The sequence below is a fragment of the Protopterus annectens genome, chromosome 2.part1 (genome assembly GCF_019279795.1).
Source record: "Protopterus annectens isolate FY-2018-M chromosome 2.part1, PAN1.0, whole genome shotgun sequence".
Lineage (NCBI taxonomy): Eukaryota > Metazoa > Chordata > Ceratodontiformes > Protopteridae > Protopterus > Protopterus annectens.
The window spans coordinates 86,495,292-86,515,627 of record NC_056729.1 but is presented as its reverse complement, the minus strand read 5'-3'; the positions used below and the strand labels follow the sequence as shown (position 1 = coordinate 86,515,627).

Sequence of the window (20,336 nt, the reverse complement as noted above, 5' to 3'; positions counted from 1 at the left end):
ATCTATACCAAGCGATTGCAGCCCCCAAACATCTCCAACGCCCAAGTGAGAACTGCTCTCTCCAAAGCAAAAACACAGCATCCATGGGACCTGATGGTGTCCCCGGCTGTGTGCTCCACGAACTCAACGAGAATTAAACCCACAGCTAGGACAGCTGTTTAATCATAGTCTTACCTCTGGATACGCACCCAGGAGTGGCGCACTGCAACTGTGGTCCCACTTCACAAAGGCGGTGCCTCCACCGACCCTGAAAATTACCGCCCATTAGCTTGACAAGCCTTATCTGCAAAGCCATGGAGAGGATCATAATGGACCTCATAAATAAAGACATAGGGAATTTGCAGACTTTGGATCCATCCCAGTTTGGCTTTGTCAAAGGCAGATCATGCCTTCTAAACTTGGTTGACTTTTTTCAAACAGTCACCAAAGCCATTGATGAGGGAAAGGCAGTCCATACAGCCTACCTCGATTTGGCGAAGGCCTTCGATACAATACCCCACTCGGGTATCATTGAAAAACTCATCAGCTTAAATGTTAACCCATACATCACAAGATGGGTTGCAAACTGGCTGAGTGACAGAACCCACAGGGTCAGAGTTGCTGGCGCCATGTCAGACTCAAAGCCTGTCACAAGTGGTGTACCACAGGGCTCAGTCCTGGGCCCACTCTTGTTTGGCATCTACTTTTCAAGTACAAGCAAACACAGGAGGGTTATGGCTGACAAAGTTTGCAGATGACTGCAAACTGGGCCATAGTAGAAAACACATCTGACACAGATATCCTTCAGAAGGGTCTCACAGAAACGGATAACTGGTGCCAGAGCCATGGCCTAAAGTTAAATGCCAAAAATGCATAGTCATACCCTTCGGGAAAAACCAGGTCACCCCCCGCTACCACCTAGGTGGCAATCCACTCAGCACAGAACACGTTACCAGGGACCTGGGGACCCAGGTTGATAGTAGTCTGTCATTCGACACCCATGTAGCTAAAGTAGTTAGGAAGACCTTCTACATTGCCCACCTTATCATGAAGGGATTCTCATCTAGATCAAGGGAGGTCATAGTCTCCCTATACTCATCACTCATCAGACCAATGATCGAGTACAATGCCCCATTCGGAATGTATCTGACCCGACACTTGCAGCAGCTGGAGAGGCCACAAAAGTTCCTCACCAAAAGGATAAAGGGTCTCAAACATCTGTCCTATGCTGCCCGACAGAAAGAACTCCAGCTCTATTCAGTCGCTTACCGCTTGCTCAGAGGTGACCTTTGCCTATACAAGGCCATGTCAAACCCAGATTTGATGAATATGCTTCACCTCAAAAAATCTAGATCCGTCAGAGCCACAAGGGCGGGAGACTTAAACCTCGACACGGCTATTAATAGGACGTGCTGGAGGGATAGATTCATCACCCAAAGACTCCCTATGCTGTGGAATAAAATCCCGGTATATGTGAGGCAGAGCACCTCGCTGGCCTTGTTCAAGAGAAATCTTGACCAATGGATGGGAGATCGCAGATATACCCCAGGGATTACCTCAGTGTCACTGCTCGACAGAGGCACAGCAAAATAATGGGTATAGTTCCCCATACTAAAGGGGTGGCGTAAGCCACAAAACTATGGGCTAGGCTTGTAAATGCCCTCGGGCAGATAGCCTAGTATGAACCTATGAACCTATGTAGCACCAGCATTAAATCCCATGGATCAGTCGGTTCCTTGAAAGGTCGTCTGATATACGAGAGCCCTTTTCATAGGTTCATAGGTTGGTACTAGGCTATCAGCCCTAGGGCCTATACAAGCCTAACCATTACAATTCCCTGGATATTTCTTACCACAATATTTACTTCCCTGAGGCAATAGGAGATTAGGGATGAATCTTGGAAACCGTTGTGAAAGTTTGAAATTGCATCCATATGGACTCGAACTGTGGAGGCCGCCGCCCCTGACTGTACAAGATTTGACAGGTAATCTAAAACCAAAGTAACAGGAGCTGAGCAAGAATCTAGTTTCTTTTGTTTGGACAAAATAAAAAATCTCTTTCATTTGCCGAGATAGATTTTCCTGGTGGATGGTTTATGCGAAGCCAGAAGAATATTATGTATAGGAGTGGTAAGGTTACTCTGCCTGGCTATTACCGGAAGTAAAGGAACCAAGCTGCCAGCTTGAGAATGGGAAGGTTGGGATGCATCAACCCTTGTGGATGCGAGATCAGTTCCGGAGTTGGATCCAGAATCCAGGACTGGCGTACTAGGTGAGGCCAAAGGAAGGGAAACCATATCTGTCATGGCCAGCAAGGGGCAATGAGGATTAGTTTGTTTCTCAGATGAAGGGCCTTCCTTAGAACAAGGGGAATCAAGGGAAAGGGAGGGAAGGCATACAGAAGCCCCATGGGCCAATTGTGTATCACAGTGTCCTTCGGAGATTAACCCTGTGGGGGGATTAGGGCAAAGTAGCTGCAGCATTTGTTGTTTAGTGGGGAGGCAAAAAGATCGCAGCAGGGCTGACCCCAGTGGCTGAAAATCTTCGCCGCCACAACTGGATTGAGGGACCATTCATGAGACTGCAGGATACATCTGCTCAGCTTGTCTGCAATCAAGTTGGAAACCCCAGGAATATGCATTGCTATCAGAAAGTGGTCGGAAGTTATCGCCCATTGCCAAATTCTCATGGCCTCTCGATACAATGGGTAGGACTTGGTTCCCCCTTGTTTGTTGATGTACCAGACTACTGACATGTCGGACTGTATAGCAATTGCCCCTGATGGGAGGGTGGATTGAAATGCTTGCAACACTAGAAGCACTGCCCTCAGTTCTAGGATATTGATATGCAGATTGGCCTCTATGTCTGACCAAGTGCGTTGGACAGTCTCCCCTTGGTAATGCCCCCCTACCCTATCACGGAAGCGGCCGTGGTCACTGTGGTCCTGGGCTGAGGTGGGCAGAAGGGGCAACTCCATAGCTCTTCATCTGGCTTCATCCACCACATTAGATCCTCTTTGCATCATTGAGTTATATGTATCTGAAAGGACAATGGATGGTGCAAGGGATACCAATGTGTCAATAGGAGCCACTGGAGAATTCTCATGTGTAGTCTTGCAAGGGCACTATGGTTATTGAAGCTGCCATGGAGCCCATAAGTTGAAGAACCACCCAAGCATGTACTAGGTTTTGACAGAGTATCACCCAGATCTGGGATATTATCCTGTGTAATCTGTGGTCCAGAAGAGACACTGTCAAGCAAGTGTATTGAAATCTGCCCCTATAATTTCCAAGGTTTGAGAGGGAATCAAGTTGCACTTTCCCAGTTTCTTGAGATTCCCAGAGATTCTGCTAGTTTGAGAGTGTAGTTTAGAGCCTTTTCCAGTAGACGTTTGGTGGGGGCGGTAAGGAGTCGATCGTCAAAATATGGAAACACCTGGGGGCTGTAGAGAGTCTGAAGGGCAGTACGTGGAATTGGAAGTGATTGGCTCCTCACTGGAAGTGAAGGGATCTTCTGGAGAACTTGTCCATTTCTATGTGATAATATGCATCCTGAAGATGTATTGAGCACATCCAATTGTCTTTCTCCAGGAATGGAAGGATAGACTGAACCGTGACCATCTGGAATTTTTCCTGTTTGTTCAGGTTGCTGCGATCTAGAATTGGTCTCCAGTCCTCTGTCATTTTTGGCACTAAAAGGAATTTTGAGAAAATCCGGATCCTATCGGGTCTGGTGGGAGATGACTCTTTTTTGAAGCAGCTTTTGTATTTCTTGAGCTGCCATTTCCCTTTGACTGAGTGGAATGTCAGGAATTTGTCTGGGTGATTTTGGGTAAAGACTGAATGGGAAGTGATAACCTCTGGTTATGATTTACTGCACCCGCAAATCTGCAGTTATTGTTAGCCAGGCAGAACGTGCTTCCAGAGGAAATCAATTGGGCTGCTCCTTAGGAGCGGTGATAGGATTGTCCAGAGAAGGGATCTCTGGACTCCTGGTTATGCAGACCCCCTCTACCTCTGTAGGGCCACCTTCTGGAAGTGTTACCCCCTCTGCCCCGGGGTGTAAACTCACCACGTGTGTCAAGGAAAGGACCCTGAGATTTCTTGTACCAAATCTTTACACTCGCCTCTGGTTCCTAAAATAGGAACGTTGAGGGGTTGAAAAATGTACACCCATTGCAGACAGGGTCTTGCCGTCCTTCTCACACCTGGCCAATGTGTCTTTGACTTTTGGGTTGAAAAGAGAAGAAGCTAAAACTGGAAAGTTCAGAAAGGAAGACTTAAAACGGTCCCGCAAAGTCACAGAGGTGCATCCAGGTGTGACGTCTCATGACAACACCTGAATCCACCGCTCTAGCTGCTCCTTCAGTAGCATGGGAAATCAAATGCATGGAGGAGTTGGATATGGATTCCTGGGTAGCAAGCTGCGAGGCAACCTTGTTACATACCTCGTCAGAGACTGCTCCTGCTAAGGTTTTGGAGAGTTCGGAGACTAAGTCTCTCTGAAGCCTAGTGAAATGTGCCAGGTAGTTCAAAGACCTAATAGCAAAGGTCGATGATGGAAAGACTCACTTTCCTAACCTGTCCACCACCAGAGACTCCCTGTTTGGTGGGGTGAACAGTCTGGCTTTCCTGGGAAAGTTCCTTCTTAGTGGCAGTCGCCACCACCATAGTGTCTATAGGAAGACCCCTGGACCAGTGTGGATGTTGCTCAGAAAGGGATAAAAACTTGTCTGGTTTCCATGGAATTGGGTCAATGATATCAAGACTATTCCATGCACGCTGCATGATGAGTTGAACCAGCTCATCTGCAGGTGGGGTCACCCAGGAAGTAGAGAGTCAAGCACAAAAAGCCTGCAGGAATACGGATTCCTTGGAGGAAGGGTTGGTGGGCTTCCAGTCACCCCTCTGCTTCAGGATTTCCAGGTCGTCTCCAAAGGAGACGTTATCAGGGGCGACTGTGGGGACCCCTCCCCTTCATCATAATCTACTCAGTGAGGGACTCCTCAAGGGATTCCACGTGCTTCCTCTTGCACATCCTCTTATGTGGTACCTCTTCAGTGGGAGTTTCTGATGAGGACTGCGAAGAGAGGGCACCGTGCAGTAGGGTATCCTGAGACTCCTGTGCTTGATGTCCCGATATGGTGGTCTGTGTCAGCTGTGGCTCAGGAGGAGGATATAATTGTTGTTCCAACACTGGCGGATTGCCTGCAGAGGCAAGAGCCTTCTCCATCACCTGGAAAGCAGGTCTGCCTGAAGAGGGCTGGGAGTCCGGAACCAAGAAGGACAACCTCGGAACTAGGGTCACACCCCACTCCGATGAAACTACATCCAAGGACGGAGCCCCAAGGGGACTCACTACTGTCAGAACTCCTGGAACCATGGTAGATGGCACCATAGAAAAAAACAGTGCCGTACCAGGCACTTTGGAGCCCGCAGTCCACTCCTGATCCTGAGGATGACCTGGCTCCAAATGAGTCAAAGGCCAAAGTGTTGGCTCAGGCACCATGGTGAGATCCACCAGTGGAACTGAAGGCATGGGAACCATAAATGGAGTTGCTGCAGAAAACTTTGATGCCTGCAAGGGGGTCAAAGGAGGAGAATAAAATGGAGTCCGTGGAGAGTCCCAAGTCCAGATGGGAAGGGAGTTTTGGAAGGTATAGCAATCCTTCTGGCCATCAGGCTGGTCCACAAGATGCACCACGTCCAATTCCAAAAGACTCCTACTCTATCTTGTAGATAACCCTGATGGGGAGTCAGGCCATTCGAAGAAAAGGCTATACTGTTGCACCAAGAAAGGATACACCATAGGGGAGTCCGTGCAGAGTGGTCTATCGGCACTAGTCTCGAGACTGGAGACCTGTACTGGAGGAATGTCTGGTATCGAAACCGATGGAGCAGACACTGTAAGCAAGCTTGGTGCTGTAGATATGGTCAGTGCCGTGATCAGTGTCAAGGATAGGATTTTTACTGATGGCACCGAGGTAGAAATTTGCAGTTTACGCAATATCAGTGCCATAGACATTGTCGGTACCCTAACAGGCGCCAACGACACAGTTTTTGTAGATGGTACTGAAGACTATACCATAGAAACCAATTTCGGCTCTGGAGATGAAGTCAGTTTTGGAACTTTTTGTCTTTGTTTCTGTTTTCTATCACCCGAGGGTGAAGAAGGAACCAAATGCTGTCCCTTTTTGTGCTCTTTTCTAGGAGGTGGTGAGCCCTCCGGTGCAGAAATAGTCTCTGAGAAGGCGACTTAAGGAGGCCTTCAAACTTAACTTATTTTTTCTCTCATTTAGGGTTCGAGAACTGAACCCTTGGCAAATGGTTCAAGGAAGTTGCATTGAAAGATGAGGAATCCCAAACAATAAACACAAGACACATGTAAGTCACAATTTGGCATTTTGCAACCACACTCACAATGTTTGAAACCTGACATTCCTTTTTTCTCAGACATAGAGCACAACAGTATATCCAAGTAACCACAAACAGTAATAGAAAGATAGAGAGAATTTTTTTTTTTTTTTTGTACAAGAGAAACAAAGGGAAAGGGAGGGGGGAGAAATAACAATGGTATTCAAAAATTTACCTCAGAGGGTAAGGGAAAATACCGTATCACCAATGGTACTTTAGAATTACCATAAGGTAGTTGAAAACAGAAAGAGAAAAAGTGGGTAAACTAACAATAGATTATGGGAAAGAAAGTAGACTGTAAAAAGGAATGAAATTATCCAGTAAGCAGTTTAAATATGAGAAAAACTTCAGCTGGCTTAACACGGATTTTCGGCTATGCGGCAAACGAGACCTGAGGTAACAGGGAGAGGGGCACTATGGGTAAAAGCTTAGCTCGAGAGTTTTTTAGCTGGCATGAGCTTGGTATAAGGCTGGCTCGGTTCCGAGGACGGAACCAACACCCATCAGTAAGGATTGAATGAAGATTAACAACATTAGAGTAAATGTTTCCACAACAGCAAACTATACAAAACAACAAAAGCACATTTATTTATTATTTATTTATTTTACATTTGTTGACCGGGATTGTCTGACTGAACTGAAGAGCCTTTTTTCAGCAGATGCCCAGGGAGAAAAGCTCCAACATACTATAAAATTTTCATTATAAATTAGCATTAAACAGCAATGTTACAGGATTATTACAAGGCATTAAGTAACAATACAATGTTATACAGTGTCAATAATCAGGATTATAGCATAACTATTTCAAGATGTATAAAAAGAAATATGTCATTAAGATGAGTATAGCTTTTGGGGTAAGTGGTTAAAAAAAAAACTGTTTTACCATTATGTAGTTGCATGAAGGCAAGACAATTACAGTAGAATGTTTCTTTGAGGCAATCTGCTTAATAGATTTTAGAAGACAGTAGAAAGAGTAGTCAAGGAAGATTAGAGACAGCTAGTGAGAAGAGTAAGTTAAGGGCAGAAAGTAGATTAGATATGAGAAGTAGGACATGTTAAGGGGGGAAGAGTGCAGTGGCAGGACCAGTGACTTTTAAAGTGCTCTTTGGTTTCTGTTTGTGTCTTTTGGCTTTTCCCGGTTAGTGGTTGCCACAGAGGAACTCCAGCCCGCTAATTATTGGTAGTGGATTTTTACGTACCGGGTTACCAGCCCTGACGCACAACCTTCAACGAAGGCACTCCCCATTCACATATGCCTCCACACAGAAGACACTCTAGCTGAGAATTGAACGGGACAACGTCTTGCTATGAGGTGACAATGCTACCACAGCACCACCACCGCAGTGTTAAAAGTGCTCTTTGGTGGCTGTCTTAAATTGTTTAGGATGTGTAAGGGTCCTGATTTCTAGTGGGAGCCTATTCCAGGCAATAGTGGGGTGATAGCTGTACAAGTTGCATTCAAATTTAGACTTGGGTTTGTAGATTTGTAGTAGGTCTTGGTTAGAGCTTCAGAGAGGTCTGGAGGGAGAATAATGGGAGATGAGAGGGGATAGTGCTGGGCAGTAGGAAGGCTGGTATAGGATAGAATGGATGATCTGGAGCTGAGAGAGAAGAAGCTGGTGGGGTAATTCAAGCCAGTTTAGGTGTTTTAGAGAGAGACAGTGATGGGGTTTGCTGGGCAGTAAATTAGCTACCTTGTTGTAGGTAGATTCGAGTTTGGTCAAGAGTGCTGAGTTAAGATTTGTGAGAATTTGAGAACTGTACATTAGACTGGGTAGAAGGTAGGCAAGAGAGAGTGTAATCTTAGCTTCAGAGGTAAGGATTTTCTTGTTATAGTAAAGGAGTCCTAGTTTTGAATACGTCTTTTTGATACAGTTTTTAACATGCAAGTCAAATTTAAGCTGATAGTCGATGGTTACACCTAAGAGCTTAATACTGGATTCTACCTGAATGGGAGTGTTACTAAGGGACTATATGGAGGAGGAGGGTTTAATATTTATGAACTTTTTTAGGTAGGAAGAGTAACAGCTTTGTTTTTGTAGGATTAATGATGAGCTGGTTGTTGGAGAGCCATGTTTCAACTAAGTTAAAAGATGCCCGAGTAGCTGAGAAGAGCTTAGAGGGAGAGCTGGCACATAAAAATACCAAGCACAAAAAATATCAACAAACACAAAGAGGCCATTTTCTAAGTGCAATAGCTGCCTCCAGGATAGGCATTATAGGGAAATAATGCACATTCCATGCAGCCACCATTTCCTTATAATATCTACACCTTGCTGCATTTATTTCTTACTTGGATCTACATGAACTAGGTGTGCCTTAAACCATAATGACCTTGCAGCTTGCTATGCAAATCTCCAGAAAAATGGGCAACACCTGGTGGAACACACTATTAGCAAAATATAAATGAAATGAAACAAATGCATTGGATGTCTTGTCAGCATTTTCCTGCCTAGTGAATGTGAAATGAATCTATACTATTTCAACAACCTTTAAAGTACCCTTCTGGGAGGGCATTAAATTCTTCTACATATCTCATGCATTGAAGAGCTACCATTTAAAAACAGCCAAAAAATGAGGTTGCAATGGAATAACTTTGCCTGTACTCCTTATCCTACATTGACATCTAAATTCAGACAGAAATGAGATCTGCAATTACCTGTGTCAGTGGAATAGACACGGAAACTCTTATCCCAAAAGCCACAGACTAGGATGAAGCGGTTGTCTGAAGTGATTACAAAACACTGAGAATGGATCTGAATACTTTGGTCCAAGAGGTCAGTGATTTGTCTCCTGTGCATGCTCACATTATTGGCTAAACATGGGGTGAAAAACAAACAAGAGACTGTTAGGGCTGTAACATTAAGAATTTGAATAATTTGTTTCAAGCATACTACAATGTCTACAATGTACGTACTTCACACTTCAAAAAGTATTACAAATACAACTTCTAAACTAAACAGACATGGCTATCAATTTTGCTCAAAACAATGCTTGATTCTGCTGCTGCTGTTGACTCTGTCAACATGCTATACCAGTACTACAGTTACAGAGATGTTCTGTCAACATGCTATACCAGTACTACAGTTACAGAGATGTTCTGTCAACATGCTATACCAGTACTACAGTTACAGAGATGTTCTGTCAACATGCTATACCAGTACTACAGTTACAGAGATGTTCTGTCAACATGCTATACCAGTACTACAGTTACAGAGATGTTCTGTCAACATGCTATACCAGTACTACAGTTACAGAGATGTTCTGTCAACATGCTATACCAGTACTACAGTTACAGAGATGTTCTGTCAACGTGCTATACCAGTACTACGGTTACAGAGATGTTCTGTCAACATGCTATACCAGTACTACAGTTACAGAGATGTTCTGTCAACATGCTATACCAGTACTACAGTTACAGAGATGTTCTGTCAACATGCTATACCAGTACTACAGTTACAGAGATGTTCTGTTAACATGCTATACTAGTACTATAGTTACAGAGTACATCTCACATCACAAGTGTGAGGATAGTCTCCTGTAACAAGGTGCACACAAATATCTTTAATAGTTATTAATAGAAGGGAAAGAAGTATTTCTTACTACATACAAACGGAAGTGATGGATTGAGATTGGACTGTTTTCCACAGAAATATGTTGATCAGAGGATAGTTTTAACTGTCTGTCTAGTGTACACATCACAAACCAACCTGTGTACTTTTCCTACATCCTTTGGGGATAAGGACGAGTCATGGCTTCCTTATTCATTCTTTTCACAGTGGCCTTTACTCTGCTGTACTTCATACTTCTGTTTTAAATACTTATCGCACAGTATGTGCTGCAGTAATCCAGAAATACAATAAAAATACAACAGCAGAAATTGGCTCAAGCTATTGTTTGCCCACATGCTTTCCCTTTATGGAGGAACACAATTCCATAAAAGCACCATATGCAATTTCTCCTTTAACTAGAGGCAGTCAATCGATTAGAAGAAAAATACTGCATAAAATGTGTCACTTGACTAGGTGTTTTCTGTTTAATGTCTATATATCTTAACTTAAGCTTTCTCTGCTCGCTCATTATTTTCCAACATATCCCTGCTTCTACTTCACAAACAAAAACGCAAGGAATTTACTCACTTTCCACAATAAATGCAAATAACCAACTCTCGGTAATGGGAATAGTCGTTTTACTACATACCATACTAAATTTTAAAATACTTAATGAAAAAAATGCATTACTTGTGCAATTAATTTAGTTGATAAGCATCACTCACTGAAAATTTCCTTAAGGCTGAAAACTTCAGACATGACATCATGACTGAACCCACAATGCCTTGCTCTCTGCATTTGTGTATAAACTACTGTTTGCCACGCCAAGTGCCACAAAATGGGAGTTTTATATCCTAGTAAGACAATTTGTCAGCTGTCTCTCATAAGTGGAAACCCTACACTGAAAATTAATACATGATGATCTATTAGTGAAACCATAATCCAAATAAGTATGGTGGATTCTGACTACCCAGAATGTTTTCCTGTTGTATCCAAATCTTTGCCAGTATCTAAGCTGGAATAATTTTTATGGATGTGGCCATAAGGAAAAACAGAGTTAATAGTCAAATTAAACCATCAAAAACTTGTTAAACTACATGCAGTTTTAACATCAGGAATATAACAAGAAAAGACTAACTGTAAAACACGTATGTATGGCAAGTGAAACAGTACAGTTTAAAATAATGAATATCCCCTCTGGAGTCAAACACCACCAAGCTCAACAGAGCAACAGTGGAATCCAGCAGCTAAAACTGGGCAGTAACTCTCCTAGCAGATCACAAAGTTACTACAGATGCATTTTTTTAATGTTCTGTCATTATCTCACTACTCAAACGATCTCATACAGCCAGCATACTCATTTCTACTAGTACTGACTGTCCAATGACCGCAGCTCCCTTAACACCGGATAAGTCTGTCACACTAAAGTGCATTTGTATGTTCTCAAGGTTCTCAGAATCTTGAGCTTTCAACTCTCCAGACAGTCAGGTTAGTAACTGTCTCCCAAAACTTTAAATAGGCTGCTTTCCAGACTCCTAAAAATCTTTGTCAGCTTCACTGTACATACACTCTCCTGTGCCTTCATACCATTTTCTTACCAGCTAATGCCATCATGGCCAGATTGAAAACAGAACTCTTTATCACCCCTCATTCCTAAAAACAAAAACAGTCTACAAGTCTAACCAGACAGCTAAAAGTCAATGTCAAAACTTCTACTCTTCTTTTTAATGTTGTTGAGAGTTTAGTTAGCAAGAAACAAACTAATAGCATGCTGGCTTAGGAAATGAATTGCCACAGGCAGGGATTTATTACTAATTCCATCTTTCCCCCATTACAGACACTGTCCACTGAAGTACATATATGGGTGGACTTACTGGGGCACTGTTTCTTGATTTCATATGGACTTTGTCTCTACAAGATTTTCCCTGATAACAAATGAACTGAAGGTCACAAACCTAAGCATCAAAGCACTAACAAGGATTACCTCAAAGAATAATACTAGTACTGCATCTATTCCATATAACTAGACATACATTTCCTCCCATGGAAGCATATGAAAAAAAAATCTAATCTTTACAGGAAACAGAAATCTTTCTACCATAAACTCTGTAATACTATGGGCTCACAATATGGTAAATTGTTCTTAAAAGTAAAGCTCCACCCTTTCAATCTAGTTACTTTTATCTTAGAGTTATTTTTCTCTCTCTAACATCCCCATAATGTAGCTTAGTGCCCAGAAACCTATCAGTGTCTTTCAGTTTCTTCACTTCCATTTCCCTGGCTTCAACCATTGATATTTCATCATTTTTGACTGATCAAATCTTAAATAGTTTCAGAAAAAAGATTGTTTCAGCCAGCACGACTTGCATAAGATGCACCATTTTCTGTAGTGGTTAGCGTTGTCACCTCCCACAGTACCGCATCATGAGATTTATGTTGCAGATGTTTGTAAAGTGTGCACATTAACAGCTAAAGTAAATTGCTTTAACAGAGAGTTAACTTTTCAATAAATTTTAAAAACATGGATTATTTAAACTGAAGCACTACATATATAGTTACTCTCATTGCTAGCCATGGAGTGATACTTTTATTCATGTAACTGCAGATAATTTAAGGAAACTACAGAAATAAAATGAAATACAATAAAATAAATAATTCAAGCCATACCCTCTTTTTAAGTGACAACTATTACCCACAAATTTATGAGCAAAGCTGATAAAATTAACTGAAAAGTCTGATACTTCAGGAAGAGTATGGTGGGGGTTTTGGCAACTGTTTAAGGATACATATTTAACTCTGTAACGAAACCCTGTTATATTTGCTGGTTTGTTTTCAAGAAAAGCTTTGTCACACATGGAGAAATACAGCGCTCCAGTTTAATCGCAAATGCACTACTGGCTTTTAAAACCCAGTATTGCATTAAAGAAAGCTTTGGACCGGCTGATCCCTCCCCTTACAATTTGCACCCAGTGAAGGTGCCCCTTTTGCCCCACCCTAGCTACGCTACTGTGCTTTGTAATAGCCTTCAGTCAGCACAAATCAGGGTACTTTAGTAAAACAGTAGAAAAAAAAACTGCATGCTACAAAACAGTGACTCGAGGCACTGTTAGTGAATATGAATGAAGAAATTTTACACTAAATCAACCAAAATATAGAGGGTTATATGATCAAAACTCCAATCATAACCAGTATGTTGTATGTTTCAGGCATGGATGTCAAGTAATTCACCTCGAGAGCAAATCCTGAGGGATGAATCTTCACATCCATTCTGAAAACACAAAACTTCTGGGGTTATGACCAAATCACAATTCCTTGCAGTACTTAGAGCTTTACCTGCTCCCATGCACTACTAAAATTAGAAAAAAATAGTGTAGTAGCAGTTAGCTTTCTACAGCTTAGAAAGCTATAATACATTGACAACTGCCATACCAACAGTGGCATCCCATAAAAAGCATCCTGAAACCAGTCACCACTTTGTTTGATTTAAAAAAGGTCTATAAAACCAATAAAAACAAAAATCGGCACAAAAGCAGAACCAAGTACCACTAAAACACTGCCTTCCGAACTCTGATGAAGTTCAAGGTATTTGAATGAAAGTGATAAATGTTTTACTTGATGTGATTTATTAAAGAATTTGGGATTACACCTACGGACTACTTATTTCTGCTAACTGGTGTTCTGAAGGCAGCGTTTTGTGTTTTATTAAAAAAAAAGTCTGAAATGTTTAAGCTCACTTAATGACTTTTTGATGCTCTTTTACTATGGTTGCTGAGTACTGTTGAGCAACTAGTGCTTAACAGCACATAGGAGGTGCATATCAATCATTATGCATCTTTATGACTTTAAAAAGGTGCTTAACAACCTTGTTTTTTCACCAATTTCAGTGATTCATGCACTACAAAATATTAAGATTCATGCTGCTCTCACAAAACAATGAGCACATCTGTCTAACTCTCCAGAGGGCATGGCGGCTTTCCATCAGATGGATGACATACTTCATAATCTTCCCCAAAGAGTTATAAATACAGATTACTGAGACTGCCTGCCTTTCACTAGTCAGTAAACATACTAAAACAGTACCCACACTCTGATCATCACAATTCCTACAAAAATGCATTGCCATTCTCAAACACAAAGTAGATGCAGCAGCTAAAGCTTTTTCTTTGACTTGCCCCAGTATCTGCTTAAATTAAAAACACTTTTCTTTATTCTTCAGCCTAGAGTTTCATAAACTTTTAAATGCAAACTTTTTCATGGGAGAGCTGCTAGACATATATGCTTTAAGGGAGTGTTGCCTAAATATTCCTGTACCTCTGAAGCCCTGATCAGACTGAGCATTCACATATGCTATTAACCTTATGATAGTCAAGGAACAGGTTTGCTGGTGAATCTGCTACCTTATATATTCATGAACGACACCGGTTTATTTATGAGCAGGTAAAATGTCTGATTCATGGGACTCTCATAAACCAAAATCCAGGCCCCAAGCAAACAAACAGCAGATATAGATGCATTGCAGCTATATATATTCACACTATCAATCAGGTGTAAACAGGGATACAGATGATCTACAAAAAGATGAACGTACAGGAATTAGTCATACGTGTATGTGTATGTATATATATATATATATATATATATATATATATATATATATATATATACACACACACACACACACACAAATACATATACATACACATACACACACATACATACACAGCAAAGAAGCCTGAAAAACAACTAATTTCTCCTAGGAGAAAGCGGCCTTGATGATGGTTGAGATTCCCGAGAATGTTGAAGCAAATGAGTCAGGCTCTACTGAAACTGTTCCATGAAATGAGTTCCTAGTTGGTGGTAAACAAAAAGTAGAGACACGGCTTAGTTTCATAGCTATATCTAGCAAATAAGAGGGATGCAAAAATTGTGGAAACCGTAAACTTGCTTGCCACAGCTACGGAGCAATGTCAATCTTGGTGGAAGGACCTTAATGAACAGATTGCAACTTTGCAGTCAGAGGTGAAATTGTTTAAAAAATGGTTGATCAGGAGGACAGCGTGAAGAAAGACCATTTGTATTAATAAAGCATCAGAGAAGGTGGAAAGACGTGACTGTATCACTTAGGTTCAGTCTAAAATGAATGAGTGAACTGGATTACTTACTTTGTAAATTAAAACTGAATGGGCAACATAGACTGCTCATACCTAGCAGGACTACTGCAGGTAGTAATTTCATAGGTGTATACTAGGTTAACGACAACTAGTCATGCAACTCAAATGTATTCCACAACTTACTGTGCCTTAGAGGTTATTTTAAGGGGGTGTATATTAGTTAGGGCTGATTTAATGGCTATCTCTGTCCATAAGAGACATAGGTGCTATACCAGGGGTGAATTTCCAATTTGCCATCTATTGGTCTAGGTTGCACTTGAATATGGTTAGTAAAGCGCTCTGCTTCACATGGATAGGAAGCCTATTCCAGACAATGGAGATTCTCTGAGATATATGCCTGCCCTCCAACATGGCATATTTATGCTGCAAGCAAAGTTTAAATCCTTATACCTAGTAGTTTTGTGTGCCCTGTTCAATCATAGCCTCACCTCAGGCTTTGTCCCTACCGAATGGCGCACTGCTACAGTCATCCCTCTCCATAAAGGGAGAGCGACTACAGACCCTGGGAATTATTGCACCATTAGCCTGATGAGTCTGACATGTAAGGCTATGGAGCGCATCATCATGGACCTAATTAACAAGGATATAGGGAATCTCCAACTACAGCAGAGCTAGTACGGGAGATGGCTAGAAAGGTGCTTGGTATGACATCTGGACAGAGTAAGGATGACAAGGAGACATGGTGGTGGAATGAGGAAGTACAGGAGAGTATACAGAGAAAGGAAGTGGAATTGTCAGAGAGATGAAGAAAGTAGACAGGAGTATAAGAAGATGAGGTGCATGGCAAAGAGAGAGGTGGTGAAGGCTAAGGACAAGGCATATGAAGAGTTGTATGAAAGGTTGGACACTAAGGAGGGAGAAAAGGACCTGTACCGATTGGCTAGACAGAGGGACCCAGCTAGGAAAGATGTGTAGCAGGTAAAGGTGATAAAGGAAAATGAGGGAAACATACAAGTGAGGAGTGTGTGTTGAGCAGGTGGAAAGACTACTTTGAGGGGTAGATAAATGAAGAGAATGAGAGGGAGAGAAGGTTGGATGATGTGGGGATAGTGAATCATGAAGTGCAATGGATTAGCAAGGAGGAAGTAAGGATAGCTATGAAGAATGGAAAGGCTGTTGGTCCAGATGACATACCTGTGGAAGCATGGAGGTGTTTAGGTGAAATGGCAGTGAAGTTTCTAACCAGATTGTTTAATGAAATCTTGGGAAGTGAGAGGATGCCTGAGGAATGGAGAAAAAGTGTTTTGTTACCAATTTTTAAGAATAACGGTGATGTGCAGTGCTGTAGTAACTGCAAAGGGATTAAACTGATCAGTCACAGCATGAAGTTATGGGACAGAGTAGTGGAAGCTAGGTTAAGAAGGGAAGTGATGATTAGTGATCAGCAGTATGGTTTCATGCCAGGAAAGAGCACTACAGATGAGAATGTTTGTTCTGAGAGTGTTGGAGAAGTACAAAGAAGGTCAGAAGGAGTTGTATTCTGTTTTTGTAGACTTAGAGAAAGCATATGACAGGGTGCCTAGAGAGGAGATATGGTATTGTATGATGAAGTCGGGAGTGTCAAAAGTATGTAAGAGTGGTACAGGATATGTACGAGGGTAGTGCGACAGTGGTGAGGTCTGCGGTGGGAGTGAAGGATGCATTTAAGCTGGAGGTGGGATTACATCAAGGATCAGCTCTAAGCCCTTTCTTATTTGCAATGGTGATGGACAGGTTGACAGACGAGATCAGACAGGAGTCCCCTTGGACTATGATGTTTGCAGATGACATTGTCATCTGTAGTGAGAGTAGGGAACAGGCGGAGGAGACCCTGGAGAGATGGAGATATGCTCTAGAGAGAAGAGGAATGAAGGTCAGCAGGACTAAGACAGAATATATGTGTGTGAATGAGAGGGAGGATAGAGGAATGGTGAGGATGCAAGGAGTAGAGGTGACAAAGGTGGATGAGTTTAAATACTTGGGATCAATAGTTCAGAGTAATGGTGAGTGTGGAAGAGAGGTGAAGAAGAGAGTACAGGCAGGATGGAGTGGGTGGAGAAGAGTGTCAGGAATGATTTGTGACAGATGAGTACCAGTAAGAGTGAAAGGGAAGGTCTACAAGAGGGTAGTGAGACCAGCTATGTTATATGGGTTGGAGACAGTGGCATTGACAAAAAGGCAGGAGTTAAAACTGGATGTGGCAGAGTTAATGATGTTAAGATTTGCACTGGGTGTGACGAGGGTGGACAGGTTTAGGAATAAGTTTATTAGAGGGTCAGCCCAGGTTGGAAGGTTAGGAGACAAAGCCAGAGAGGCAAGATTATGTTGGTTTGGGCATGTGCTGAGGAGGGATGCTGAATATACTGGGAAAAAGATAAGGATGAAGCTACCAGGTAACAGGAAAAGAGGAAGGCCTAAGATAAGGTTTATAGATGTGGTGAGAGAGGACATGCAGGTGGTTGGTGTGACAGAGCAAGATGCAGAGGACAGGAAGAAATGGAAACAGATGATCCATTGTGGCGACCCCTAATGGGAACAGCCGAAAGAAGACGATGATAGGGAATCTCCAAACTCTAGATTGCACGCAATTTGGTTTTGTGAAATGTAGATCATGCATGCTCAACCTTGTTGACTTCTTTGAGTCAGTCACCAGAGCTGTGGATGAGGCAAGGCAGTTCATACAGCCTACCTTGCTCTGGCCAAGGCCTCTGATACCATTCCCCACTCAGGAATTATTGATAAACTCACCAAACTAGGTATCAACCCCTATCTATAACACTAGGTGGGTTGCAAATTGGCTCATAGATAGAACCCACAGTGTTAAAGTAGCAGATTCCGAGTAAGACTGCCGACCAGTCACTAGTGGAGTCCAACAGGAATCGGTCCTGGGTCCTCTCCTGTTTGGAATCTACTTCTCAGAAGTCCAGGCCAACACGGAGGAACTCTGGCTGACCAAGTTTGCAGACGACTGCAAGCTGGGAGCCATTATTAACTCCCCAAGTGATGTAGACATCCTACAGAAAGGCCTCACTGAGATTAATGAATGGTGTCGAAACTATGGCCTTAAGCTTAATGCCAAAAAATGCGTCATCATCCCCTTTGGGAAAAAGTCAGTTCCCACTAATTACTACACTGATGGGAGCCCACTGAAGGTGTTAGAAGAGATCTGGGGACACAGGTTAACAGCAACCTCTCCTTCGACCACCACATTGCCACTGTGGTCAGAAAGTCCTTCTATGTGGCGCATCTCATTACCAAGGGTTTTGCATCAAGGAAGAAAGAGGTCATTGTCTCCCTCTACTCTTCCCTCATTAGGCCAATCATCAAGTACAATGCCCCATATGGCATGTACCTCACTAGACACATGCAACAGCTGGAAAGGCCACAAAAGTACCTCACAAAGAGGATCCTAGGCCCTAAACACATATCCTACATCGACAGACTCAAAAAAACTCCAGCTATTCCTGGTCTCATATCATTTAGTAAGAGGCAATCTCTGCTTGACTTACAAAGCCATGTCTGACCCATCTTTGTTAGAAATGCTACATCTAAAGAAATCCCAATCCCTCCGCAGAGCACACTCCAGATACCTCAGCCTCATTACCACAATCAACAGAACATGCTGGAGGGATAGAATCATAACTCAGAGACTGCCCAAGCTCTGGAATAGACTTCCCATACATGTCAAACAGAGCACCTCACTGGCCCTCTTCAAGAGAAATATTGATGAGTGGGTGGGAAATGCTACATCTAAAGAAATCCCAATCCCTCTGCACCACACATTCCAGAGACCTCAACCTCATTACCACAATCAGCAGAACATGCTGGAGGGGCAGGTTCATAACTCAGAGACTGCCCATGGTCTGGAATAGACTTCCCATACATGTCAAGCAGAGTACCTCACTGGCCCCCTTCAAGAGAAATCTTGATGAGTGGATGGGAAATCGAAAGTTCACCCCAGGGATCACTCCAGTGGTTCTACTTGATAGAGGCACTGGGAACTAATGTCAACGCACAATACCAGGGCACTTCTAAGGGCTAGGCTTGTAAAGGCTCCTGGGCCATTAACTTAGTACACACCTATGAACCTATGACTAACTGTAAGTTTGTTTACAATGCCTGAGAGGGGTACTGTATCAAATGCCTTAGCTAAGTCAAGGTAGGTAGTATGCACCATTTTGCCCTCATCCATTGCCTTTTTGACTTTCTCAAAAAAGTCCACCAGATTCAGAATGTCCTGCGATTGACAAAACCAAACTGGGTTGGGTGCAGTGTCCAAAGGTTTCTCATGTCATTGTTAATCATTTCCATGATAATTTCTTTCATGGCTTTCCATATGAGACTAATCAGACTAAAGGGTCTGTAGTTCTCGGGACCAGCTAATAGTCACCCTTGTGCAGAGGGATAACCACTACAGTCCTCCATTTATGTGGTACAAAGTCTGTCTGAAGGTTAAGGTTTAATGGTGACTCCAGTGGCTCTGATACGATGGGTCATATTTCAGGCTATTTAGGACACATCCTGGGATATCATCAGGGCCCAATAAAGCTGTATTCTTGGCTTTAGAAAGCAGATCTGAGAAATGAGCTCCCGATTGAATACTGCCTTTGAGGTTTAGGACACAGCAAAAGATGACTGTATGTTTGTCCTTGGCCTGGAATGATATCTTTACCTCAAAATTTGCTTTGTTGAACTTAATTAGTCCTGTTGTTAGTCTATTCAGTTGGATGACAGAGTTTTCTTTAACTTTTTTGGTGTTACACTTCCTAATTTTAACTATGACTTTTTTTCTATTTGCTATACAACCTGTTTAATTCTGGATTTTACCAGGGTGCTTTGTTTTTTGAGTTAGTTTTGGGCTAACCTCTGGGCAGGGGTGTAGCAAGCAAATTCTATTTTGTACTAACAAGCTCTTAGTGCTACACCCCCCCCCCCCCCCCGACACCCATCACTTAAAAATGGACATCTCTTAAAATGCTGCCCCCCCAACACTTAATAAATGTAAGTAACATTTTCAGATGTTACCCTAAAAGTATTAAAAATACTGTTTTTAGATTAACAATATTGTACCTCTTGTTAAAGACGATTTTTAGACAGTTGTAGACATATTATGACCTGAAAAAGCCATGCTGATTTGATGCTCAGAAAAAAATGTACTCAATAGAGTACAAAGAGCATGCCTGGCTACAACCTTGCTTCTGGGTAGGCAGAGCATCCTCTATATATTCACTGACATGGTTGTAC

At 42.3% G+C, this 20,336-nt stretch overlaps 1 protein-coding gene across 1 annotated transcript in view; it reads right to left on the bottom strand.

Moving 5' to 3' along the window:
* LRBA (LPS responsive beige-like anchor protein) overlaps window positions 1-20,336 on the bottom strand; it is a 4,045,850-nt gene that overhangs the window by 231,474 nt on the left and 3,794,040 nt on the right. Inside the window, exon 51 of the mRNA XM_044063433.1 lies at window positions 9,051-9,206. Within this exon, the coding sequence (XP_043919368.1) occupies window positions 9,051-9,206 (156 nt within the window). The remainder of the gene's footprint in view (window positions 1-9,050; window positions 9,207-20,336) is intronic.